General features: G+C 42.5%; 1 protein-coding gene across 5 annotated transcripts in view; it reads right to left on the bottom strand.

Annotated features, from left to right (window-relative positions):
* CDKL5 (cyclin dependent kinase like 5) overlaps positions 1–24,935 on the bottom strand; it is a 236,531-nt gene that overhangs the window by 72,704 nt on the left and 138,892 nt on the right. For all 5 annotated transcript variants that reach the window (XM_090062810.1, XM_090062792.1, XM_090062820.1 and 2 more), the window contains 4 exons: positions 14,065–14,110; positions 10,064–10,200; positions 5,115–5,235; positions 4,132–4,191 (listed from right to left, as the gene is read on the bottom strand). In XM_090062810.1, coding sequence (XP_089918936.1) covers positions 4,132–4,191; positions 5,115–5,235; positions 10,064–10,200; positions 14,065–14,110 — 364 coding nt within the window. The remainder of the gene's footprint in view (positions 1–4,131; positions 4,192–5,114; positions 5,236–10,063; positions 10,201–14,064; positions 14,111–24,935) is intronic.

The raw sequence follows: 24,935 nt of genomic DNA on the forward strand, positions 1-24,935 counted from the left end.
CCTCAGTAAGCTTTCTTTAAAATACAACCAGCTCTCACAACTTATTTCCCCCTCAGATGGGCCTCCCAGGGGATCCTATCGATCAGTTCCCTGAGGGAGTCAAAGTCTGCTTTTCTGAAGTCCAGAGTCCATATTCTGTTGCTCTCCTCTATGACCTAGAAGGGAGCTGGGCTTAGAAAAGATATAAGCCTGGAACCTGAGCTGGGCAGGCAGTAGAGTCCTGAAGGCTGATTTGGGAACACTGCCTAAGCAGGATGGATGGCTGCAGCTCCTGCATGCCAGTTTGGAGAGTAGAGTCTGTGACAGTCTGGAGGTTTTGGGGAAGGGACTAAGGGGTGGAAGAGGTCCCCAGGGACTCGGAGGTCCAGGAGCCCAAAAAGGGGCTGAGTGTGGGACCAGAGGGTCCAGGAGCCCAGAGGGGCTGCAAGTGGGACCAGAGAGTCTGGGAACCCAGAGTGTGGGGCCAGGAGTCTGAGAACCCATGAGGAGTGGAGGTAGGAGCCAGGGGCCTGAAGCCTGAGAAAGGCAGAGTGTGCGATTCCAGGTAGAAAGCCTGTGCTTGAGAGTAGCTGAGAAAGAAGAAATGCCCAGGAGTAGCAGGCCACTCTGGAAGTCGAATCAATGTAAGTGAGTGTCGCAGTGCACTCAGGTGCCCTGCGCCTGAGAGCAGAGACTGCTCTGGGGAGACCCCTAGCGGCAGAAAGGGGGAGGCTCAGCTGCCAGTCACCAGGGCTGCACAGGTGCTGGGTGCCAGGACAACTGGTAAAACCAGCTGACCAGGAAGGGGCAGGGCTTATCCCTTCTTAAGCCCAGGTAGGAGGCCAGGAAGGCAGTCCCTCTCCAGCAGCCGTGGGAGTAAGGACTCAGCTCAGACAGACAGAGGGGAGGACTCTGGCCATGAGAGCATCCCCTGGTCACTGCTGAGGTTGGTGAAGCCCTTCTTCCCTCGCTCTCTAGTAGGGAGTAGATTTTTGTTTGACCAGAAGGTCTAGTTTTTATGTTGTAGCCCAGGGGCTTTATGTTTTATGTTTACTGTTTTGACCGGAGGACCAGGCGAGGCTATTGGGGTGGAGGAGGCTTCACAGGAGCTTCACGGTAGCGTGGGGCCTCCTGGCACCGGAGAGGGTGCAGCATTGTTAGGGGGCGCATTGGCCCCAGCCCAGAAGCCCCGGACCGAGAGGGGGCAGCAGGGAGAAGCCCTGGACCGAGAGGGGGCAGCAGGGAGAAGCCCCAGAGCGAGCGAGAAAGGGGGCAGTGCAGAGCCCTGGGAGTAAAGAAGAGGGCCAGAAAACAACAAGGCCCAGGTTAAACCACGTCAACTCCATCTGCGAGGCTTGGGCTGCGGTGTAGGGGAGGAAAAGGAGCCGCAGGTAGCGCCCCGTGTCACCGGGGCGCAGAAAAATAGGCAGCCTCCCGCTGATTACAACCATCTTCCAGTCAAATAAGATCAAGGCATGGCAGGCGAGTAAGCAGGTGGTTGGCCCATTACAGGAGGGCGGAGCCACTCCCAGAAAGGCTCCAATATTGATACACCTGTCACAGTGAGTAATAACACTTCCGAGGCATGGCGTAGGGGCGGATGGAAATGCACAAGGCCATTAAGGTAATGACCACAGACATCTGTGGTTCTGAAAAGCAGACCAGGTTTGGGAAGCCTTGCAACAGCCTCCTCATCTAAAAGCTACGTACATCAAGGTGTGGTAGGAGAATGAAAGGGTGGTTGCCCAAAGACATCAGAGTGCATAGGATGGAGGGGACTCCAAGGTATATACAGCCAATCCGAAACAACAAAAACAAAAAGATACCCATTGGTGTATTTGCCCAATATGGGCCAGGTGTTTTATGGGAATGCTCTTACCATGGGTTGTGTTGCATTAAATGACTTTATAGTCGATTTCAATGATTGAGTACATGCTGCTTCTAGAAGCAGTTTAATAATAGATAACATATTTAATGGGGGGCAGATGCTGGTACACAGATATAAGATAAGGGGCTCCTCCCCCTTGTGCTTATAGAATAAACACCTTATGCTACATTTGAGTAAATATGGTACTATGCAACATGAGTGCTCAACCTACAGCAGAGGCAGGCAAAATACAGCCCATAGGCCAGATCCAGCCTACTAGGCCATTCTATCTGGCCCACAGGGCCCATAAAAAATTTAGAAAATTAATATGCATATGCTCTTGGCTGCCTGTCAAAGATAACAGGAGTCAGGGGCAGTAGGATCAGGGGAAGCCACTGGCAGGACCCAGCAGAGTCAGGGGCAGTAGGATCAGGGGAAGCCACTGGCAGGACCCAGCAGCTCAACAGCAATGCCTGCCCGGCTCCACTCCGCCCCCACCCTGGGCCCCCACAGCCAGAAACCTCTGCCTAGCAAGGCTTCTGGCCTGGGGCCCTGGGGCTGTTCCTGCTTCTCTGTGCTGGAGAGGGAAATTCAGATAAGAGTTGAGGGGGAGGGAGGCAGGGGAGGACCGTGGGTGATTACCCCAGGCCTTGAAGCTGGCAGGGCTGACTCCTGCTGAGTCCTGAAGTCACGGCTATGCAGCTAGGAGCAATGTGGTGCTGGAGTGCTGTGGTGGGCAGGAAAGCAGGGAAAGTGCTGGCAGGTGGGCGACTGGCAGTGAGTGGGTGTGCAGCAATAGCTGGGTGGGAATAAGAGGCCTGCACCAGGGTGTCAGGGCCAGCAGGGACCAGAGCAGGGCAGCAGAATTACAGGGCCCTTGCCAGCAGGGATCTATGGAGCTGGGCCAGGCTGTGCCAGCAGGGAAAAGAGGGAGCCAGCCCACCTCAACAGAGCTCCTGCTGCCCAGCCTTGGTCCCCGCTGGACCATAAGAGGACAGGACCTGCGCTGGTGCCCTGAGACCAGAAGTGGGTGTATGGGTATGTGTCTGTGCATACACGTATCTGTGCAATGAGGGAGCGACAGAGCGTGTCGCGTGTGTGACAGACCCCACATACACACCCCACCATGTACTGCCATACATGCAGACCCCACACCACCTCACACACCCTAGCCACCCTTTCCCCCACACAGCCCCCACAAACCCCATACCCACACACACTCTACACATACCCCCACATGCTCCCTCATCCTACACCCCCGCAGCTATCCACCCCCACAATCCCCCCCACACACCCTCCCTCATACTCAACATACCCACTGTCCCCCACAAACCTATAGTCACCTCCCCATGCCCCCCAATATATAAGAATAAGACTTCATTTTAAGCTATTGTACAATCACCTCTACGTACACTATGCAAACACATGTAAATCAGGACAAAATATTTTCTGAAATCAAATTAATGAATATTACAGATGTTCGAATTTTAAAGTATAATTTTGCATTTTTCTGGTTCTGGGATGGCAAAACCCCTTGCTAAAATAAGTACTTTTTAGGGGCAAGGGGAGGGACTTCTGGTAGCAAAGGCTAGGGGTTAGGGGTGGGACTTCCAGTCACAAGATGGCAACCAGAGTGTGGGGCACCTGTCAAGAGGCGGGGTGCTACCCACACAGCCCTCAATGGCTTGCCAAAACTCGGTAAGTGGCCTTCCAGCCAAAATAATTGCCCACCCCGACCTACAGCCTGTGGGATGTTAATTCTGCCACTGCTCCCCTCCCAAATTTCCAGACCTGTGGGGAGCCCCGTGGGCCAGACAATGTGGACCTGCATGGCAGACAGGGCTTGAGGATCAGCCTAGCATCACTGGATGTGTTGGCACCACTGCTACATATTTCACATACAAATGAGACCAATGAAAATGTGCTCTTATTTTGCCCACCTAGGTCTACAGTCAAGCTAGCTTCAAAACGAACTTGTCCCCTAATGTGTATTAATGACAAGGTCCTAATAATTGAAAAGAAAATGAATAGAGAAAAATTTCTACAAGAACAGCATTTAAACACATAGTTCACAATAGGTCCTAATTAAAAGCTTACAACCCCTTCAAATTAACATACCACCCACAAATAGGAACATACTAAATAGTGACCATTAGAATGTACTCACGGTATGTACAACACAGAGTTTAAACTGAACCATGAGGAATTTGAGTTAAACGGATTGCTGGTTTTAAAATTAAATAGATAGGCAGGTATATTAATGCCTTAAAATCTCTTCAACTTACCAAAATCACACAGCTTCAAAATATCATTGTGGCTTATTAAGAGATTTTCTGGTTTGATATCTGGAATATCAGAGACAAAAAAAGGGGGGGACATCTGTAATACAGTTGCTACCGTCCAGTTTTAATAGTCAACTTGTTAAACACCATTATTTAATTGTAACAGAACTACAACTATTCATACAGCACTAACAAAACAGATCACAGCAGAAAACACTTGAAACTAGTACAAGGCTTCAAATAAGCTGTTCTTTTCTAATCATGCAGAAGTCACAGGTTCTGTATTGTGTTTCCTTTTTAAGAATTCTCCAAGGTAAGATGGGAAGAGTAAACCTGTCTTTGCAGTTCTGAATGGGCACAAAAATCAACACGTGCATGTAGAAATATCATTCTACTATCCAATTTATTACAAATATTTACCTTGTTTATATACAGTATTTGCCAGCTCAGAATTACCTTCTGAGGCTCCTAGTATTGTTCTAGAAATAAGTTTTCCTCTAATTTCTTAGACATTACAGTGGATCAAGAGAAAAAAACTGTATTAAGGTACCTTTTAATCTCTTTCTATTGGTAATGTGACCCATGTAATTTTGTTTCATCATGGCAAAATACATAATCTTTACTTTAATGACCCTCAGAACTACACTATTTACTGGGCAAACCTTGCTTTATAATTGTCTTATTTTTCTATCCTTTAGATACTTTTTGAAAGAAACTTTGGTAATTTTGAATATAGGGTAATTTATCTGCATAAGCACTTATGAGATTCCTATTATCATAGTATTTGATCTCATTCAAGTATCTGCAGATCTCATTGGAAAAAAATTTCTAGGCTCATTTAAGTATGATTTGTTCTCAAGTAAAAGAAAGAAAGAAAAAGAAAAACACACTGAGTTAACACAAAATTTGTAAGCTGTAGAACCATTCTCTTTTGTATGAAAATTACTGGTATGGGCTCATTTCTATGTGAAAAACTATACACTTACCTCTGTGAACAATATCATTCTTATGACACCAATGAATTGCTTTGATTAACTGGTAGATATAACTTTTTACTTTCTCAGGTGGAACTCCATTTGGCATTTCTTCTAGCAATTCAAGCATATTCTAAATGTGAAAAATATAGATATTAATTGTGAATAGGTAACTTGATCCCTAATTTGATTGTAACACACTGAAGTAACAATTATGCCTGCAAATCTGGCTGTGCAAATGAGCATGTTCACATCCAAGTAACGTAATCTTCCCCTAGTGAAGGTCTTCTCTCTCTACAGGTGAACCAAAAATCTTTCTTTATAAAGGAAAAATACTTAAACTCAATAATTATCAGGGTGTAAAGGCAAGCATCTAAAAAAATCAGCTAGGTCCTGTTTTACTTATAAATAATTGCTTAGAATTGAGTTCCTTCAAACAATTTGACAACAGAAAGTTCCAAAAAACAGAGCAGTTTATGAATCATCCTACAATATTTTATGCAGTTTTTCTGGAACTGTGTACCAATCATACATAATATGGCTTTGTCTAAATACCAAAAAAAATGCTTTAACTACATGCATATAGTACAATTCTAGTGATGGAGATGCAGCTATATTGATATAAAGGTGCTTCATAGTGGCATACATATTTGTGTAAGGAAGTGAAAATAAACTATGCCAGTCTAAGACACTTTGCACTGAAACAACTGTCACTCCTCCAGGGGTTGTATTGATTTGCCCATTTGAGTAGAAAAAAAAAGAAAATCAGATCCCGAATCAAAATAATTACACTGGCACAAAACCTCTGTGGTTACAAATCTCAGATTTCAATTATGTTAGCAAATGCCGGCTACCTCTCAAAAAGTCTTGTGCACTAAAAATGTACAGTGGAGATTAGCCTGTACTAAATCCCAAGTGAATGGGGGGGGGGGGGGGAGTATCTGCTGCCAATTAGAATGCAGAAAGTCTTATTACGGTGGGAAGAAGAATCTGAGAACATCAGCCTTGAAAATTTGAAGTACTATTATGTAGTACGTGTGTCTAGCAGTACATATAGTACAACGCTCAGTAATAAAACTACTAGACATTATTAACTCACCACTTACAGTGCTTGCAAAGAAATGACAGAATTCTGAACTTTGTGTGGAAAAATCGAAAAAAAATTTTTGGGTATGCTGTTTTACAAAGAACAACCTGTAATTGACTTGCAGATTTACGCAGATTTTTACATGGACAAAGATACTGCAGCAAATCAGCTCCTTTTCAGAACGATAATGTCAGAAACACCTCAATGTACACCTGAGTTTATCAATTTATAAATACATTCAATACTGTATGAATGTGCGATATACTTTTTGTTATATTTGTATCTAAGATAAGAAGTAGTCACAGATATCTCTAGTAAGACACTGTAGTGGATTTAGTTAGAATACTGGCCACCAAAAGATACTGGAGATCTCAGTAAATAAGACTTGTCTTCTTAGTGTCATAACTGTGAACCAGAATATCAGTATCAGCAGGGTGAAACATAAACCTATATATTTAAGCAAGAGGGAAATGGATAAAGGGGATTACTTAAAATCAGACTTAGTCTAATCTGGATTCGAGTACTGCAGAGATAAGACTCTTCAAAGACAAGAAGTGCTCATCAACCAGCAGAGACCCTAAATAGAAACTAGCCTACTGTATAACATTTTCTTTAATTCTTCTCCCTCCTTCTCCCTTAAAATATAAGAATTGTATATTTATTTGTAATAGCCCTGAAAAAGTATCTATAAAATACAGGAGTATCCATTTTATACATTGTGAAAATGAGAAGCATTTATAAATTGTGAGGTGTAACTGAAAATAAAGATGGTAATAGAAGTGGCATTATGCAAAAGCTCTTCCTGATGTCTACATACATCATTTTATCCTAGTGTTTTTATCAGAGTAAAACTGGATCATGAAAATGTATTTTCTTCTTCAACTAAAAAATATAATAAAAAGCATGCAACCTACTACATTCTTTCAATAAATATTATTAATATAACTAACAAGATTTACAATTAGTTAACTAATTAGATATTTATCTCTTTTTTTGTATTGGTCTTCAGTACTGTTGACACTGTTAATTACCACTTGATTAGCAATCTCAATTTTAATAAAAAACTATATATTAGAGGTGCACCAATATATCTATCGGTCACATATTGGATTAGCATCGATACCAGGAAAACTAACATTATCAGCAAGCAGGTTTTTTTGGCCAATAATGTCACCGATATATGCCATGTGCATGTGCGCTGCCAGAAATACAGCCAGGCAGCATGGAAAGCAGTGTCCTACTGATGGGGAAGGGGCAAGAGGGAGGGAAGGGGTGTGGTGGTGGGAGGGAGTGGAACAGGGGCAGGGGCAAATGCTGCCCAGCCAGGATGGTGAATGTGACCCCAGGGCCAGGAGCAGGATGAGTACTGCAGAGCGGCTCGTCTATGGGGGGCATAGAGGTAAGGATGGGAGGCAGCTCCCTGCTGCTACGTGCATCCCTGGGAGAGGCATGAGGGGGCATGTGCCCGGCCCCCTGGATTTGTGTGTGGGGTGAGGGCAGGCTGCCCATTGCAGGCTTGGGGACAAGAGCCATGCTAGCCTCTCCCTGGCAGGGGGCTGGGCTGGGGCTGAGCTTAAGGCAGGCTCAGCTGCGCAGGGTGGGCGGCAGAGATGGGGAGGAGGGACAGTGCTGAGGCACTGCTGGGGCTATGGCCATCACAAAATTCTCTGTAGCCACTCCTCCCAGTACTGCTACCATCCACCCCGCACAGCTGAGACTGCCCTGAGCACAGCCCCAGCCCAGCCCTGCTGCTGGAAGAGGCTGGTGCAGCTCCTGGCCCTGAGCCCACAGCTGGCAGCCCACCCTCACCCTGTGCACAAATTCAGGGTGTGGGTGGGGGGCATATGGCCTCATACCTCCCCCAGGGGTGTGTGTAACAGTGGGGAGCTGCCCTCCCTCCCCACTCCCTGGTTAAGCCGCTCACAGCTCTGTCCTGCTCCTGGCCCCAAGGCCCCATTCACCACCCTGGCTGGGCGGTGCCTGTCCCTTCCTCTCCCTTACCATGGGGGCATGGATCTTCACTCCCCCATGCCCTTTCTTTCCCCCCCCCCACAGACTTACCAGCAGGACACTGCTCTCCAAGCTGCCCTGCTGCATTTCTGTAAATTGGCCACTGGATTGGTATCAGCTGATATGGCTGGTTATGAATTGGTTATCAGTATCGACCAAGAAAATCTTTATTGGTGCACCTCTACTAAATATACAATAGTGGTGCATACATGAATGCAGTTGGAGTGTTGTTATAGCCATGATTATCAAGGTAATGTCTAAGCTGCAAGGCTTTTTCCTTTTTTTTTTTTTTTTTGGTGACATCTTTATTGAACCAACTGTATTGGTGAGAGAACTGTTGGACAAGCTTTCAGGCATCAGGTGCCCCAACAGAAATATTCAAAATGAAGACAGAATACAAAAATGTATATTTGATCATTATGGGAAAGGACAGATTAAGGCAGGAACTTCAGAATCCAGATGTCAGAGCTATCAAGGATCTTATGGAATAGGAATTCATCCATCACCACAAAGTACAACACAAAATTTATTGTAGCCAGTGCATGGATACTATAGAGTATTCTTACATAGACCTTTGGTTACTTTATCTTACAGCAACAAGATAAAATCACATAATCATTTTATAAAGCTTGAGTAAAGGAAGCAGGTGGTGGTGAGAAGTCTTGTGACTCATTCAGTAAGAACTGCACGTACTGCTAGAAGCTAATACAAAGGAAGGGAAGTGCCACATATTAGGGGAAATGTTTTAACTGAGGAGGACTAGGTGGCCATCAGCAGAGCATTAGCAAGACACCAAATTCGGATTTCAGGAAAAGGAGCAAGGCCAAAGGAAGACTGCTTTAAATATAAGTTAGTATTTATTTACATGAAGCCAGGGGAAGCAGGGGGTAGAACCCAGAAGAAAGGTCTATTCTTGTCTGAAGAGATAGTAGAGGACTAATTTGGTCGCAGGCTGTTTCTCTTTAGAGAAAGGTGTATGGATTGCTAGTGAAGAGCCAACCTGAGGCCAGACAGAAACTTGTCGAATAGGTTTAGATGAGGTCAGGGTTGGAAGAAGTTTAAGTCAGTTGGTCAGGGGGAGTTTCTCCCAAGTCCTACAAATGTGTTAATTCAAACACTATTTTTTCTTAAAGCGGATACAGTCCTTTTTAAGCAAGACTGACACTGACATTTTCATAGATTCCAAAACGAAAATCATAGTAAAACAAATTCTATTTTCGGCAACAGGATACATGGGGATACTATGTTTTTGTTTTGGAAAATTAGCTCAAGCTTCCTTCTTGAAGGCCACACTAGTCAACCTCACAATTAAACTCTCTTTTGAAGTTTGGGGGAAAATAAATGATTTACTCAACTGAAAGACAGTTCAGTCTATATGACTCCAGATTGCCTTATGTTGGGTCTCACATGACTCCTTTAGCCATTTTCTGAGGTAAGCAATTATGAATATATATGTGTGCATATATGTATATACACAGGAAGTGCATAATGTAATATATTTGTAACGGTCTACCTCAGACCTCAGAGAATGGCCAAAGGAGTCATATCTCTATCTATCTAGAAATTTTGTATTATATATAAAAAATGTATATTTTATATTACAAATAGCATAAGTAATTCACACATATGTAATGCCAGACAGAGAAACTGTTAATAAAACAGTGAAAATTATACAAATATCATTAGTAAATTGTGCTATTTGTATAATTTTAACTCTGTTATTAATACTTTCTGTTTCCCATTTCTACATTAAAATAACTTCATTTTTAAAGCTCAAATTTATTCTTTATTTTAAAGCTCCATTTATTCTCCATAAGTTACTTGATGATTCTGCTGTGAAAGGTATCACACAAATTCAACTCACTTTTTCCACATATTCGAACACTAAGTACAGCTTTCCTCTTCTTCTGAAGGCTTCCTTCAGTTCCACTATGTTTTCCTGTTTCAAAGTGCGAAGCATTTTAAGCTCTCGTAAAGTGGTTTCTTTGACTTCTTCATTTTCTAGAATATAAACAAGATGAGTGTGGTACAGTAAAACTTGCCAAAGAAAAATAATGATTTTACTACACCATGATAAATACTAATGGCTACCATTAATATTTTCTCTATATGCCTTGGACAGAAAAGCCCTTCAGATATTTTGAAATACATTAGTTGAAACTAAAAGAATCCTAAAGAGTCAATAAAAATGGAACAACTTCCTAACATCAACATATAAGTATCAGTAGACATTGACACAGTAAGGACAGTTCAGAGAACTGTAAGATATTTCTGTGATTGGGAACTAAATATAGCTGCCAGTTCACAGATGCAACTATAAACATACACTTCAAGCACTCTTTAGAAGAATAATTACTGATTATATTTTTCTTTCAAATCCCCACAGACAAAGCCTTATAATTTAACTTGATCTACTTTGTTGCTTGGCTGGCTTCTTATTGGAAAAGGGAATCTTTCACCAACTTCCAAGATTTTGGTGACATTTGCATTTACATGATTTTCACACACACAAAACTTTCAGCACAGTAAATTCAGTTACACAAATGTGCAATCCATGCACCTTAGAAGATATAAGGGCTAAAAAACTGACTCAAAGTGCAGACCACACAACACTTTTACTATGTGGTAAGTTGACTTTACTATGTGGTAAAAGTGCAGTGGACACGCAATACTTGCTACTACTATGTAGCAAATCACTTGAGCCTAGCATAAACTTCTTCCTTAAAAGTTGCAAATTAACTTTATTATATGGTGATTTTACAATGTAGAATGTGTCCCATTTATACTCTCTTAAACTATGCAAACCATTTCCTCCACTATGCACTCACCAGGCAGATAGTCTAATGGTATACTGTAGTCAGCAAGGTTGGGAAGACTGGGCATGGAGTAAAACAGAGTAAATTGGAGATAAATGACTCTGTTGCAAGTGTGTTGTGTCCCTGCACCCTCAGTGTAGACCATGGATAGGTAATTCTAAAAAGTTCAGAATTTCAGTAAAGGCTTAGATCACTTCTTTTAGAACGTAAAATGACTGAAGAATGGACTGAAATTTACAACATAACCATTCAGTGCCCAGCATCTGATTAGCCTCTAAATGTAATTACAGCAGACAAGTTAAATAAAATAAAGAATAAATAAGCCATTGCCCTACATCATATTTTGAAATAAATCCCCTAAATTCATGGGGATTTACACATACACACTAAAGGCAAAATTCAACCTTCAAACTTAGTACATTCATTCCAGGTTACTAGCCACATACGTATCACTTTAATGAATCAGGAAAAGGTGACATGATTGCATGAATACACAGATAATTTACAGTAGACCAGATACCAAAGTGAATACTGCAAGTGGAAGAACATGTTCAGACTGGATTTCTAAGCATACACACAGAGACTGAGGGGCTGGGCTACACAAGGGAGAGAACGGCAGAGAGTAAGTAAACAGAGAGATGAAGGGAAAAAGAGGAAAACTAAAACAACACTAGCATCACAAAGGTGATTTTTAAAAAATCAAAACAGAAGCAATTTAGAGAACTGCTAAGCCATTTCATTTGAAAGCAATGAACTTCTTGGCCTACATCAACCCAATCACCCAATTTCTACTGTCAACAAATACCATCTTCTGCAATGTATTTAGCCTGTAGGCATCAACAGCAACATAAATTACATTAAAGATCAATTAAAATTAATTCATTTTTGTAACAAACTAACAAATTAGATATAGAATGCACTGAAGTCAAAACTATCCAAAATACTCTCTCATCCATTCATTGAAACTGTAGTAAACAACTGGCTTTAACTCTGAAAAGCAATAATCAGTCATGCAAAGTGAAACCATAAAAGTGTGCTCGGTGATTTGTTACCCAATGGTGAAGTTAGGGAGGGAGGGGGGAAAACCCCCCATACAAGCTAGTCAACAAAGTTCCTGAAAAATGGCTAGCATAAGAATCTTGTAGAACACTCAGATATTACAACATAGGATTTTTCTTGAACAGTGAACTCCTGAAATATTGTGAAATATTTAGAAATTTGTGATGATGCTTATTAAGCAATTCTTACACCAATATCAACAAATATGGAGCGAAAACAGGTTGTCTTAGTGACATAGCTAAAAGACTCGGGTATCTGACAACTTTAGTTCTAAAGCAACTGGAATTTGGATAAAATGCAACAAAAACAATATGATTGATCATGTCTACTCAAACCGGGAAATTGCATTCTTTGTAACCAACTGTATCTCTGTTGCTGTCAGAGATCCCATGTCAAATGGCAAAGACAGAAATATGTGCTAAAGTGTAATGGCTGTCATAGCTCTCTCAGGGGAAAGTCATTTACACAACTTCCACCCTGCTTGTGTCTCCTCCCCAAACAGCAGGTAGTAACTTTCTTCTGCCCACTTACTGATCATGTCTACTCCCACTCCCCAATCCCTGCTCCTGCCACTATATCTGTAGCATGTAGCCAGGCAATGCTAACAAAGCTGCATAGAAGATCAAAGCATGGATCGGGAAGTGGGGTTTATTCTTCTGTAATGCCACCTTGTCTGAAGGTACAAACCTGGCTTTAGGCGGGAGGTAACATTTTAAAGAATAAGAAATAAGTCCAGCTTATGCACCATTCAAAACAATAAAATTAGTTATTGTTTTAAAACCATCTCTCAGCATGTGAGGTCTTGAATTTTCACCAGGAAGATATCAGCCCCACATTTATTTACATGACGTACGTCAATATCCCTTTGGTTCTTCAGGCCAGATCAAGACCCACTTCTGAGTGGCAGCAGAGTGACCAGTGCTATGTCAGTTCAGGAAATCAGGGGGATTAATACAGCTGTTCCTCATCCTGCTGCTGTGAAATCACATCCCTCCCGGGGCTCTGTACTTTGGACTTTGGTGATAGGCCCAGTCCCCATAAGCAGATGGAGAAAATATTATGTTGGGGGGAGGGGGGTTGAGCATGTGTGTTTGCATACACACACCCTCCCCGCTGCAGGTAAGTCTGTCATGGGGAAGTGGTGTAGGTGGCAGACTGAGGCCCCCTCAGTGAGGGAGGGAGTGGGAGAGAGGCAGGGGCTGGGGTGAATGGGGCCTCAGGGACAAGGTGAGTCATGGGACACTCGGAGACTGGGCAACTCATCCAGGGGCGCAGAGGGGCTTCCGCTGCTGTGCACACCCTGGAGGAGGCCCAGAGGGGATGTGCCCCCTGGATCTGTACACGGGATGGAGGCAGGCTGCCATTGGGGGTTGGGCTCAGGCCCTGCTACCACTATCCTGGAGCAGTGCAAGCCATGTGCCTGCTGCATGTGGGGCGCAGAGTCCAGCCCGCAGCAGCAGCCTGCCTCCGTCCTGCACAAAGATCTGGGGGGCATCTGCCCCCCAGGCCTCCCTCAGGGTGTGCACAGCCGTGGGAGCCCCTCTGTGCTCCTGGATGAGCCACCTGGACTCTGAGCATCCCATGACCTGCCCCAGCCATGGGGCCCCATTCACCCCAGCCCCATCCTACTCCCTCCCTCATCACAGGGGCCTCAATCTGCCCCCCATGCCACTTCCCCACAACAGACTAGAATGCTGTGCTGGGCAGTGCTTTACACACTGCTGGGCTGTGTGTCTGTGCATGCCCCTGCCCCCTTGCTGTAGCCACCCAGAACCCAACCCTGGGCTTCCCTGCAGTCCTATGTGCTGCCACTGCTGACCCACATTTGGGAGGGGGCTAAGCCCCGTTAGCCCCAGCCTTCTGCCACCTATGCCAGTCCCCTAATTCCTAGCCCCTTCAGAAATCCCCCAAAGCCAGACGACACTGTTCTGCAGGCCGTATCTTTGATGCTCCTTCTTTACATGAAGAGTCACAGAGAGGAAAATATTACCTTCACTGTCTTTGAATTTCTTGATGGCCACAATCTCATGTGTCTCCTATGAAACAAAGACAAGAAAAGTGAAATGAACAAGATTTTTCTGTAGGTATTAGCTCAATCAAATAAAATATTCAGACTAAATACATTATTTTCACTCTACATTGCCAGGGGCACATAGAAACAAACAAACAAAAAATAATTAAAATAGAATCCAGTGAATATCACAATAATTAGGTGAACCAGGCTGTCCAAGTATATTCAGCAAATACGCTATGATTAACTTCCCTGACTTCAAAACACAAAAACCATAAACACCAACAACTTATATTCATAAAAATAAATTATTATTTTTTAAAGAACTGAGCACCTGGAGTTCTCATTATTCTGCTATTCTGGAAGTTGGAGCACTTATTTAATGGATGTGGGGCCCTAGCAGATGTTACATTTATTGTGTGATAAAGTGTAAAATGCCACATGTTTAGCCTATTTATGGCACGATAACATGTCAAACCAGCCACAAAGATGTTCCACATTTAACGTGGAACATCTTTGTGGCTGGATTACATTGCCCTTTAAATTGAACATGTGGCATATTTGGCAAAAGGTTGCACATTGACTTCAGGCACTAACACAAAGCAAGCTGATCAGCTGATGCACTTGCCACACACTAGCAAGTTGAAAACAGGTGCATCCTGGCCCTGCCAGAACTGGATGGCAGGATGGACAATTTTTGGAATCTGTGAACAAATTTGTCAGATCCCAATCATGCAGCTGTGGGGAGCCAGGCATCAAGGACCAGTCTCTAATGCCATGCTTCCCATAATGCCCTTTTCACTTGCTGGTGCATGGAGAAGCTGTGGGCTCTCCACATGCTAGCAAGTTGAAAGCCGTGTCGGGATACAACAGCTTCACTACAGCAGTGGTCTCCAACCTTTTCGTGGTGAAGAACACTTTTTGTAAGTAAAGGGCACCCCAGGATCTACCACCCCATCCTCTGCCCTGCCCCCACCCTCCCCACTCTATCTCCTGGACAAGCCAGCCAGGCTCTGACCCCACTCACCCAGTTTGGCCCAGGTGGTAGAGGGTGTGGCTCAGCCCAGCCACATGCATCCTGCTGCTGCTGCTCTGACAGACTGAGATCAACTGTCAGAGGTGCCACAAACAACCAGTCAATTGAGATCATCTGGTTGGGACCACTACACTAGAGGTTTGCAACATTTTGGAACCCTTTCACAGGTGGTATATCCCATATGAATATACACATGTAAAGAATTAAAGAAGAATGAAGGACTACCTACTTTCTATTATTCCATCTTACCAAGTAGCGATATATACATCTAAAAAGAATACTTCCCTCCACTTTTAAAATAAAAGCACCTTGAAAGATTATCACTGACTTCTATGGCAGACCCTTTAAGACCTTTAGATGAAAGTGAATATAATATTAAAAATTAATAAAAATGGAGCTGGCATATTTATTTTAACCTGTTAAGCTAAGCAACATTAAAAAGTGAGTCCATGTTTGGAACAAGTTCTTTAAAGCATGTGTGCTGTCTTCATGTTTGTCTAAAGCACATAGCACATTATTTTTAAAAGATTTATATAACAGGAACAACATGGCGATTTATCCTTTGATTGTCATACATGACATTTTTACCAAATCTCAGAAATGTTATGCTGTTCATTGGCCTAATTGGCTGACTGCTTTCTCTGACACCAGGGAAAGTAAAGGAACTAATTTTTCTCATTAGTTCCTGACCATCTCTCACAATGTTCTTGCCAAAACTTGCCCTATGTACAATGATCTGGTTTGAAAAACCACGATTACATGAGGTCCCACTGAAGTAATACAGCTGATCAAGAAACAACCCCCTGCTCAGATATTAACAAAAGAAAAAGGGGGGCGGGAAGATACCAAGGCTTAGGATATTAGGCTGCATTTTGAGAAATTTGTCTATATATCTTTTACTTCAAACACAGAATCACATGTACATTTTCCTGTGGGAAGCATCCAAGTTGGATGGCCTCAAATAAATTGAGCAAATTAATTTTACTGGTTATTATGTCACCACTGAGACTGTCTTTACATGTGCTCTCTAAGAGCCACTCTAAGTAAAGCGCCTGCAGCGTCATGTGTATTCAGTGTCCCACATTTGAACTAAAGCTCATCAAACAAGCTTGATTTCTGAGCTTTAGTTAAAGCACCCCTGGCACTATTTTGAAGCATGGGGACACTGAATACATGTAATGCAGAGGCTGGGGAAGCATGCCAATTAGGAATTAATTGAGCTAATTAGGAATGAATTGCAGGTTGACAGAATCTCCTACAATGCATGCTAATTAGCATGTTTTGAAGTTGACGTCGAACACATGTATACATGCCCTGAGTGGCTCCCACATTAAATGTCCTATAGTCACACAAATATATCCTTTGACCTCATGATAATTATTTAACTTTGCTTTGGGGATGAAAAATAAAGTAACTCATGTTTCAGCTCTGATCCTGGAAAGACTCAGGCAGATACTTCACTGGACATGCCATGAGTAGTGCCATGGAACACCACAAGACTACACACACCACAAAAGTTTTTCCAAGTTTATGGCCATAAGGTCCTTACTTCCTCCATATACAACATTTAAAAGGAGACGTGCTTTCAAATAACAGATTTTTTTCCTAGCATGCTATCTGCAAGTCATTATTAAAGAATCTCACTGGGTTGTAGAAAAGTTCAAACTATTGTAGCATTTAAGAGATTTTTTTAAATCTGAGGAGATACTGTTTATAAAACAAATTAGTTTCATCATAATGAAATAATTAAACAGCAGCATGTAACAAATTGTGTGTCTTACTGTCTAGGATTGCATATAAAATGTTATTGTATTAAAAAAAGCTTTATTAAATAATGCCATTAAAGAGATAAAAAATGAATACAAAAATAAGAAGACTGATAACTAAACAGCAGGAGCTGTGAGGAACTGCATTAAGCTCATCTTTCCTCCTTGAGATTTGACTTTTTTAATTTAAGCTTTTAGGACTTCTCACTACGTGTTATGTGAATTACAAGTCTTAGGAATGAATATGCTGTACTGGTTTTGAAAGATTCAGAACCAGACCTGCAAATGGATTTGGGCATAATGGCACTGAGCATCACTGCCCTTATTTGTTTAGGCACACAGGTCCTGGAGCACAATTACAGTCTTGGGTCAGGTACCTAGGCCATGGGTACATAAACAAGTTATTATGGGGTAAAAGAAGACAGGGATTTACTGCGCTTCAGCTGTTTCACTATAACTGTTTAGTGCAGACTCTTATGATGTAGTGAATGAAAACTAGCCTGAGCCTACCCCTCACAGAAGGAGAGCCAAACTACCAAACATTAACTTTCATTTACTTGGGGGGTAAAACTATGCACACAGTTACTGCAGAGCAGTTAATGCATGGCAAACCCACGTCTCCTTCTTATCTTGCAATAACTTGTTTGTGAGCCCATGCTGCCCAGCAGTCACGTACCACATTTGGGAGCTAACTGCCTAATGCACCCAGTAGAAAATGCTGCGTGACTTGAGCTCTTCCCCTCTTTAGAACTTAGGGGCTCCCACGTACGTGCATGGAGCTTACTCCGATGTGCTGGAAATCCAGCACAAGTCTGTGGACCATGGAAACTGATGTGCTTTGGCAGCCCTCCAAGTCACCTGTATCAGCGCCCCTGTGCTGACAAAATGGCGGTGTGGCACTCTGAAATAAAACACGTTCAATGAGCTTTAGTTCAGAGTGCCCCGCTGCCATTTTTTTCAGTGTGGGGGCATTTTTAATTAGCACAGCTCACTAATCAAAAGTGCCTGGTGCCACGTCCCAAAACCCATGTGAAAATGCTTGAGGTGCCTATGGCTGAGCTGGAGGAACGCAGCTATGATTCACGACCTTGAAACTGTGTCTGGAATTAGGTGCTTAAGCTGTTCCTGTCAGAAAACAGTCCTTTTAAAACACAAGTGACGGGGAAGCGATGGTAGTGGTGTCACTCCCTTTTTTGTTAGCAAGTTGTAGAAAACCAGGCTTCACACCCTTTCTCCACTCAACAGGGTTTGTATCTACATCTCCCAAGAGAGCGCACCAACCAGCAGACTGTAAGCTATTCTAGTGTGGGAGTGTTCCCCAGCCGTCCTGTTGGAAAGCATTCACATTTTCTGGGCTACAGAGAAAGACAGAAAGTGACCCTGAACTTTCCTGCCTGCTAGTTAGGGCACTCACCTTGCAGGGGAAGTCCTGAGTTCAAAGACTATTTAAATAAACATCCCTAAAGGTGGACAGATTTTTTTCCTTCAAGGTGAATGCCCTCATCACAAGAGCACCTGCATAGAGCAGAAAATATCCTTTTTTGACATCTACAATTCATCAATTCATAATTTTAGGTGGGAAATTTGAAAAAGTTTTGCCACATGGTTTGATCTTACTCAGCTACATTTATTACAAAAGGAGTCTAAAGTTCAGCTCCTAAAAAGAAAAGTCTAGCTCTAGTATTTACCTTCACAACATGATGAGGCAATGAAAACTACAGACTGACGAGCATTGCACATGAAGCACTCAAAACATTTCCAGCATCAGTAGTGCCTTTAATGATCAAGTTGATCTCCATAGAGGACCAGGGTGCAACAATGATTCAGCATTAGAAAGGCATAGGAAAATACCAGCTTACAGCTGTCATATAACAGTAGATAAAAATGTTGCTAAATATTGATGTCCAAATTTGTCAGAAACTGAAGATAAGGTGCAAAATGCCTGGTCACAGCCCAGAATACATGTGGCCAGTAGGGGACAAAGCAGAAATGCCTTCTCTTTAAGTAGAGGGAAATAAGGTATCCCTGCAATACAGGGCTTGGCAACCTTTTACAAAGATGGGCCAAAGAAATGTGGCTCAGCCCTAAGGTGGCCACCAATTCTCACCTGGCTACTTTCCTTACTGTGCCCTGCTGCCATGTGCTAGTCATCCTCAGCATGCATTTCCCAAAGCTGTTGGGCACTCTTGCACTCCCCTGCTGCAGTCTCTGCCACTCTGGCTCATCCCCCATTGCTGAATGCCACCAATTACTGGTGGCAGCACGAAGGGACAACAGTGGATTTAGTGATAAAAAAAGTGACTCCTGAAGTAAGGAGGCACAGACTCCTAGAGGAGGCCTTCATTTCTGGCTCCCCCCATGGCACTGATCTCCCTGCTGCTGAGTATGACCACAGGCTAGGTCAAGCCTTCATGAGCTGAATCACAACTCTTCATGGGATGAATCCAGCCCACAAAGCATAGGCTATTGACCCCTGCTCTAACACTATTTCAATACAAGTAGACAGACGCATGAATTCTCAGCCCTGGGGCTGCCCTGTCTTGTCTCAATATGAAGGGAGAAGGGAAATTTTAGGTGGGAAAGGATATGGTACACAGTTCTGGGCATTACATTTTAAGTAGGATGCAGAACAGCGTCCTCAACTGTATAGGCACATAGTATTCTTCAGAAAATGCCAGCTCTTAGCTGTTTTTTGACTATGTAAAAATAATAGGGCCCTTCTGTTGCAAAGAGCTCACGAAGACCACAACAGAGCCCAATGCTTTTGACACTATGGATTTTTATTTGGAATTTCTGAGTTTATCTTGTGAATCATGTGTAAGCTGCACACTTAACAGTGCTAATATTGTGTTTTACCCTTAAAAGGATCTCACTATCCAGGTTGCCATGGCACTACAGTTGAGAATCATTGACGTAAAGAAACTTAAGAGGATCCAGAGGTGAGTACACAGATGAAGAAGTTGGGATACAATCTGTATGAGGAATATAAGGGTATGTTCTGTCTGAAAAAAGGAAAATAAGAAAAGATACAAGCTTTCAAATACTTAAAAGGCTGCCATAAAGAAGATGAAGAAACACTGTCCTCCCTCGCAGAATAGAAGTCAAGAATACAGCAAAAGGGATTTTGACCAAATCTCAGGAAAAAATCTTCCCATCTGTAAGAGCAGTAGGAGAGTGGAAGAAATTGCCTAAGGAAGATGTCCAACCTCCCTCATTGGAGATGTTCAAGTAGAGGGCTAAGTCTTCATAAACTGAGTTTCCCCAAAGCATCGGCTGACACCCTCACAGGGATGAGGGAAAACAGAATCAAATGGGAGCAGTCAGAAGAGCTAATCCTGCTCCAAGACCTTTAATCTCATTCTGGACCAAAGTAAATGCCTGACGTGAGAGAGAAAGAAGACATGCAGATAAAAGCAGTGAAGGTTGCTAAACTAAAGAAAAAATTTCAACCCCTTTAAAAAAGGGGAGTGGGAGCTGCTGCAACAGCTGCTGCTCACTAATGACCAATCAAATTGTTAGACCTGCATAATCCTCTAGCCATGCATGTTGGCTAAATTGCTCCAACGCTGACCATAACTGAAGCGAAGTTCAAGTTTGACAAGTTTTAATAGACTCATATTGCTACAAAAATCATGCAACGCTTGCACAGTAACAGCTTCTACTGGTACCTGTTGTCAACAGTAACATTTCTACATCCTACATTAATGAAGTTGCAGTCTCCTGCTGAAATCCATCATTGTTTTAATCTTTTGTTCTTCTGCATATCCTGATCAACGGTGGGAGGTAATGCCAGAGGCTGCATTTACTGAGTTCTTAAGCAGGTGCATACTCCAGCACTGGATCAAAAATTATTGTTTTCAGTGGTGTAGCACCAGCATTAGCAGTTTCCTGACATCTAAGGATTTGGACTACTTGATTAGTAATACTACCTAATTCATCAATGAAACAGTGAATTTTAAAACATGAGCACACCTTATTTTATTGATTATTGTTAATTATGCAAACATTTGTGTTCAGTAAAATATTTATGTAAATGTTTTGTTGCTTTCTGTTAATTATGTACAGTGTAAATGCTTTTACAATCCTTATATTTAACATGAGTCTCAGCTGGTTCCCAGAAAAGTCCCCAGTATTAATAGTTGGATTATTCAAAGAGTGAGTCAACACAATAAAGGGGAACAGGACCCTCTGAAAGAAGTAACTATGTTATCTTCTGTTTTCCAAGATGTCATGTCTGCTAATCTGAACATCAATCAGGACTGGCACAGAAATCCTTAAACACAAAAGATATGCTGGCTTCATCCTTTCAACACTACTTCAATAGAAAAAAAATTTTCTTTTAAATATCAAACACAAATTGTGACATCAAGCACAAGTTAGTTATTATGTACCCTAATTCTGCTGTTCAATGGTATGTGTCCTAAGGGCATTGGCTTCAGCTCTGAAGTCTTACATTAGATTAATATTTGTCTTTTGACTTAATTCAATGCCACAAAAGTTCATGTTGAAACGGTCTCATTTTCTGATGCGCTTAGCAAGCTTGAAAGTTTGAAAACTCCACATTTTGACTCTCTCAGTAATAGGTATGCATTTAATGTCCACCCCTCCCCCAAAGGTTACTTGTCCTATCTAGCACTTTGTGTCTGCCAGAGATGGTACCAGTAATAAAGCTTATCGGTGTTTGTATAAACATTGAATAGGTGAAATTAAATGCTAAAGGACAGTCATCGTTATAAAAATATAACAAAAATACTCTTGCAGCTTCTATTCTAGCATCCTCAAAAAAAAGTAATGCATTTCCATTTATGCAGAGATCTAAAACAATGTGCTCACTGACTTTGCAGTGACATGTATATAATATGGGAGTAACTTCTATGAACCGATAAAGTTCAATAATGATCAGATTATTAGGAGCAGATCTTCAAAGTGACTAAGTGAAAGATTAGTTTCTTCATGAACAGTAATAAAAATGACAAGAAATATCAAGGGCAAACATGCTGCACAGGAAGTTAGCTGTGGCCCTCCTATGAGTGTTAATTGGAGCTGCCCTAAAAATTCCATAGTTACTCTAACAGTTTTAACTGTAGCATTGAGACACAGTATTTAATATTTTAGAGGTTGTTTAATCATGTCTTGGTTGTCTTGAAGACAGTGGGAAACCAATAAATAAACATAATTTTTATTCTCTTTAGGCAAAATGAAACCAAAAGCACATTACCCGTACAACAAAAATATTTTACAATAAACAAAATCTAGGATAGCAAATAAATAAAAAGCAGATCATAAATGGGTTTGTCCACAAAGTCTAGCTAACATACACAACATTTAGTGATTAAGTCAACACACATACAAAATCCACAAGTCAGTTAAATACTTCCCTGATACAATAGCCTTTCTGAACAGAGAGAGTGCTGCCTGTTATCCTGTGTTTCACAAGTGTTATTTCATTCTTGGAGCAATAAAATATGTAGGATTAACCCATTAACTACTTCACAAATAATCTAGTGAAAAATGAATATAACAAAAATAGATAAACATTGCTTCATGATACCAATGAGAATCCCATACAATTACAAGTAATGGCTGAAATTAGTATATGGTTGGGCCTCAATTTACATGGTATTTTTTTGCACAGTTTTAGTTATGCATGGTCAATTAATTGTGACCCTTTATTTTTGAACACGGTATGGATTCACTTTTACATGTTGTAGCGTGGTCACCTAGATGTGCAGATGCCAAGATCCGCAGATGTGCCTAGAATTAGCTGGTCGCTTCCCGCCACCCCTCTACCACGCTGCTCCCACTGTAGCTGGTAAGTGTGGTGTGATGTGGTGGAAGGGGAGACGGGAGGGAAGGGGCATGGGGGGAGGGGGCGAATCAACTCCCCCAGCAGTGTGGGAGGGAGTGGGGCAGAGGCTGTAGCAGATGCTGCCCAGCTGGGGCAGGATGGGCGTGGGACAGAGCTGCAGCTCATTTGAGGGGCACGGGGAGGCAGTTCCCATCACTGCACACACCCTGGGAGGGCACTGGGGGAGGGGGCGTGTGCTCCCTTGTATCTGTGTGGGGCAAGGCAGGCTGTGTGGCTGGAGCTGGGGCTTTGCATGGCTCTTCTTGGCTGGGGCTGAGCCAGGCTGGGTTTGGGGCGGGTGGTGGCAGCGCTGGAAGGGGACTATGGGGGGGCTATGGTGAAATTTGGAGTGGTAGCAGCCCCTCCCCATAGCCCCCTCCCAGCACTGCTGCTGCCCACCCTGAGCCCAGCCCCTGCCACGAAAAGCACAGCACAGTCCCGGCTCCAGCCTGTCTGCCCCCACACACACCCAGACCCTCCCAGGGTGCACACAGCGGTGGGAACTACACCCCTGTGCGCCCTCTGGATGAGCTATGGCTCCGTCCCACGCCTGCCTTGCCTTGGCTGGGCAGCATCTGCCCCTGCCCAACTCCTTCCTCACCATGGGGAGCACTTATTTGCTCCCCCAACATATCCACAAGACACCGAATTAAAAAAAACCAAAAAAACAAAATCTTAGTTTGTCACAGAAAGTGTGTTACCAGTGTGGAACTTGGTATGAATGCTTAGGCAAATCTTAGGAAGTAGGCCACACCCCACACTACAAAGGTAGGTAACTATTGCCATGGTCCTTGTCAACCTGATCAGCGGGAAGCCTTTTTTCTTACTCCAGATCTGGATATCTGTTTAACTCTGATCACATGAGCAGGACCTATCAACCTAGTTCTCAAGAGATTTCTCAGCACTATTTAGGAGAACTATCACACTGAAGCCAATGTCCATTCTTTCCGAGGGGAGTGGGAGGGACTTGAACAGTACATTTAAAGGGGAAAAAATTTCTTGGCCCCAGCAGGCAACCAGTAACAACCTGAATATGGATTTTACAAATCTCTTACGTGCAAACAACTTACCCTGAGATCACGTTTCCTGTCAACACCCTCATGGGAATACTACAATTAATTTGGGATCCTGCTACTATTACAGAGTCATTTAATTCTTAATTTCCTCAAGGAAATTGTGAATATTAGAAAGTAACAAAACAACTCTATCACTGTCTTGTGTAATTCTTTCTTGGACAGCAATACTTCTTGCCTCATTATTACTTCAGTATTTATTGTGACAGATTCTTTGTACAAGTATTTCAATGTCCAATTAAAAAGGAGGGAGATAGAACATCCACATCCCTGGCTGGTACCCCTAGAAATATATATTTTTAACTTCTGTCCATTAATCCATACTTCATAATTGGCTGTGAAAATAATGGTTTAATGTATTTATCTGAGAAGATTATGTTCAATTCTCTATTGTTCTCAGGATGCCATCAGAAATCCCAGTTTACCTGATCAAAGGTTCTTCAACATCTAACACTAATAACATTCACAGTTCTGCCTTTGATCTGGCAGAGTAAATAATTCCACATTCCTCACTCTTATCTGCCTGGGTGAAAAAGACTGTCCAATAGTGATGCAGGTATGTAGACAATAATGTGGTTTTATCAGCTGAAACTGTGACCAAACTTTTTCCATTATGTTTTAACATGAAAAAAGCCATAAAAATAAAGAAAATGCAGTACTGAAATATGGTCAAATTCTACAGCGATGAGAGCATCAGTACAATCTATAATGGATAGAAAGAACAAACAAAAATACCTACCTGATTAGGGGAAAACTGATAGATGCTTCTATAGAAGCTAATACCTCATCAATACAGTGCTAATAATGGCTGCCAGAAGACTTATTATTTATTCTTTATTAAGTTTTATAAAGTTCCTTATAACTGTCTGGGATGGATGTGTCAACCTGTGGTAACTACCCATTGCGATGTTTCCTTACCAGCTTTGGTAAAGATATACCTATTTGATTTGACAATATTGGAGAGGTTAACAAAAGATATAGTTATATTTCATTTATAGTTCTCGGTTGTTAAGACATAGGGCATGGACAGACATGTATTTGGCAAGATTTCAAGAGGGGAGGGATAGCTGATGCTCTGAAGCTCCCTGCAGCTGTTACACCATAATAGTTATATGTGTGCACAAGCC

The sequence above is a fragment of the Crocodylus siamensis genome, chromosome 1 (assembly GCF_052110815.1).
Source record: "Crocodylus siamensis isolate JL-2025a chromosome 1, ASM5211081v1, whole genome shotgun sequence".
NCBI classification, from domain to species: domain Eukaryota; kingdom Metazoa; phylum Chordata; order Crocodylia; family Crocodylidae; genus Crocodylus; species Crocodylus siamensis.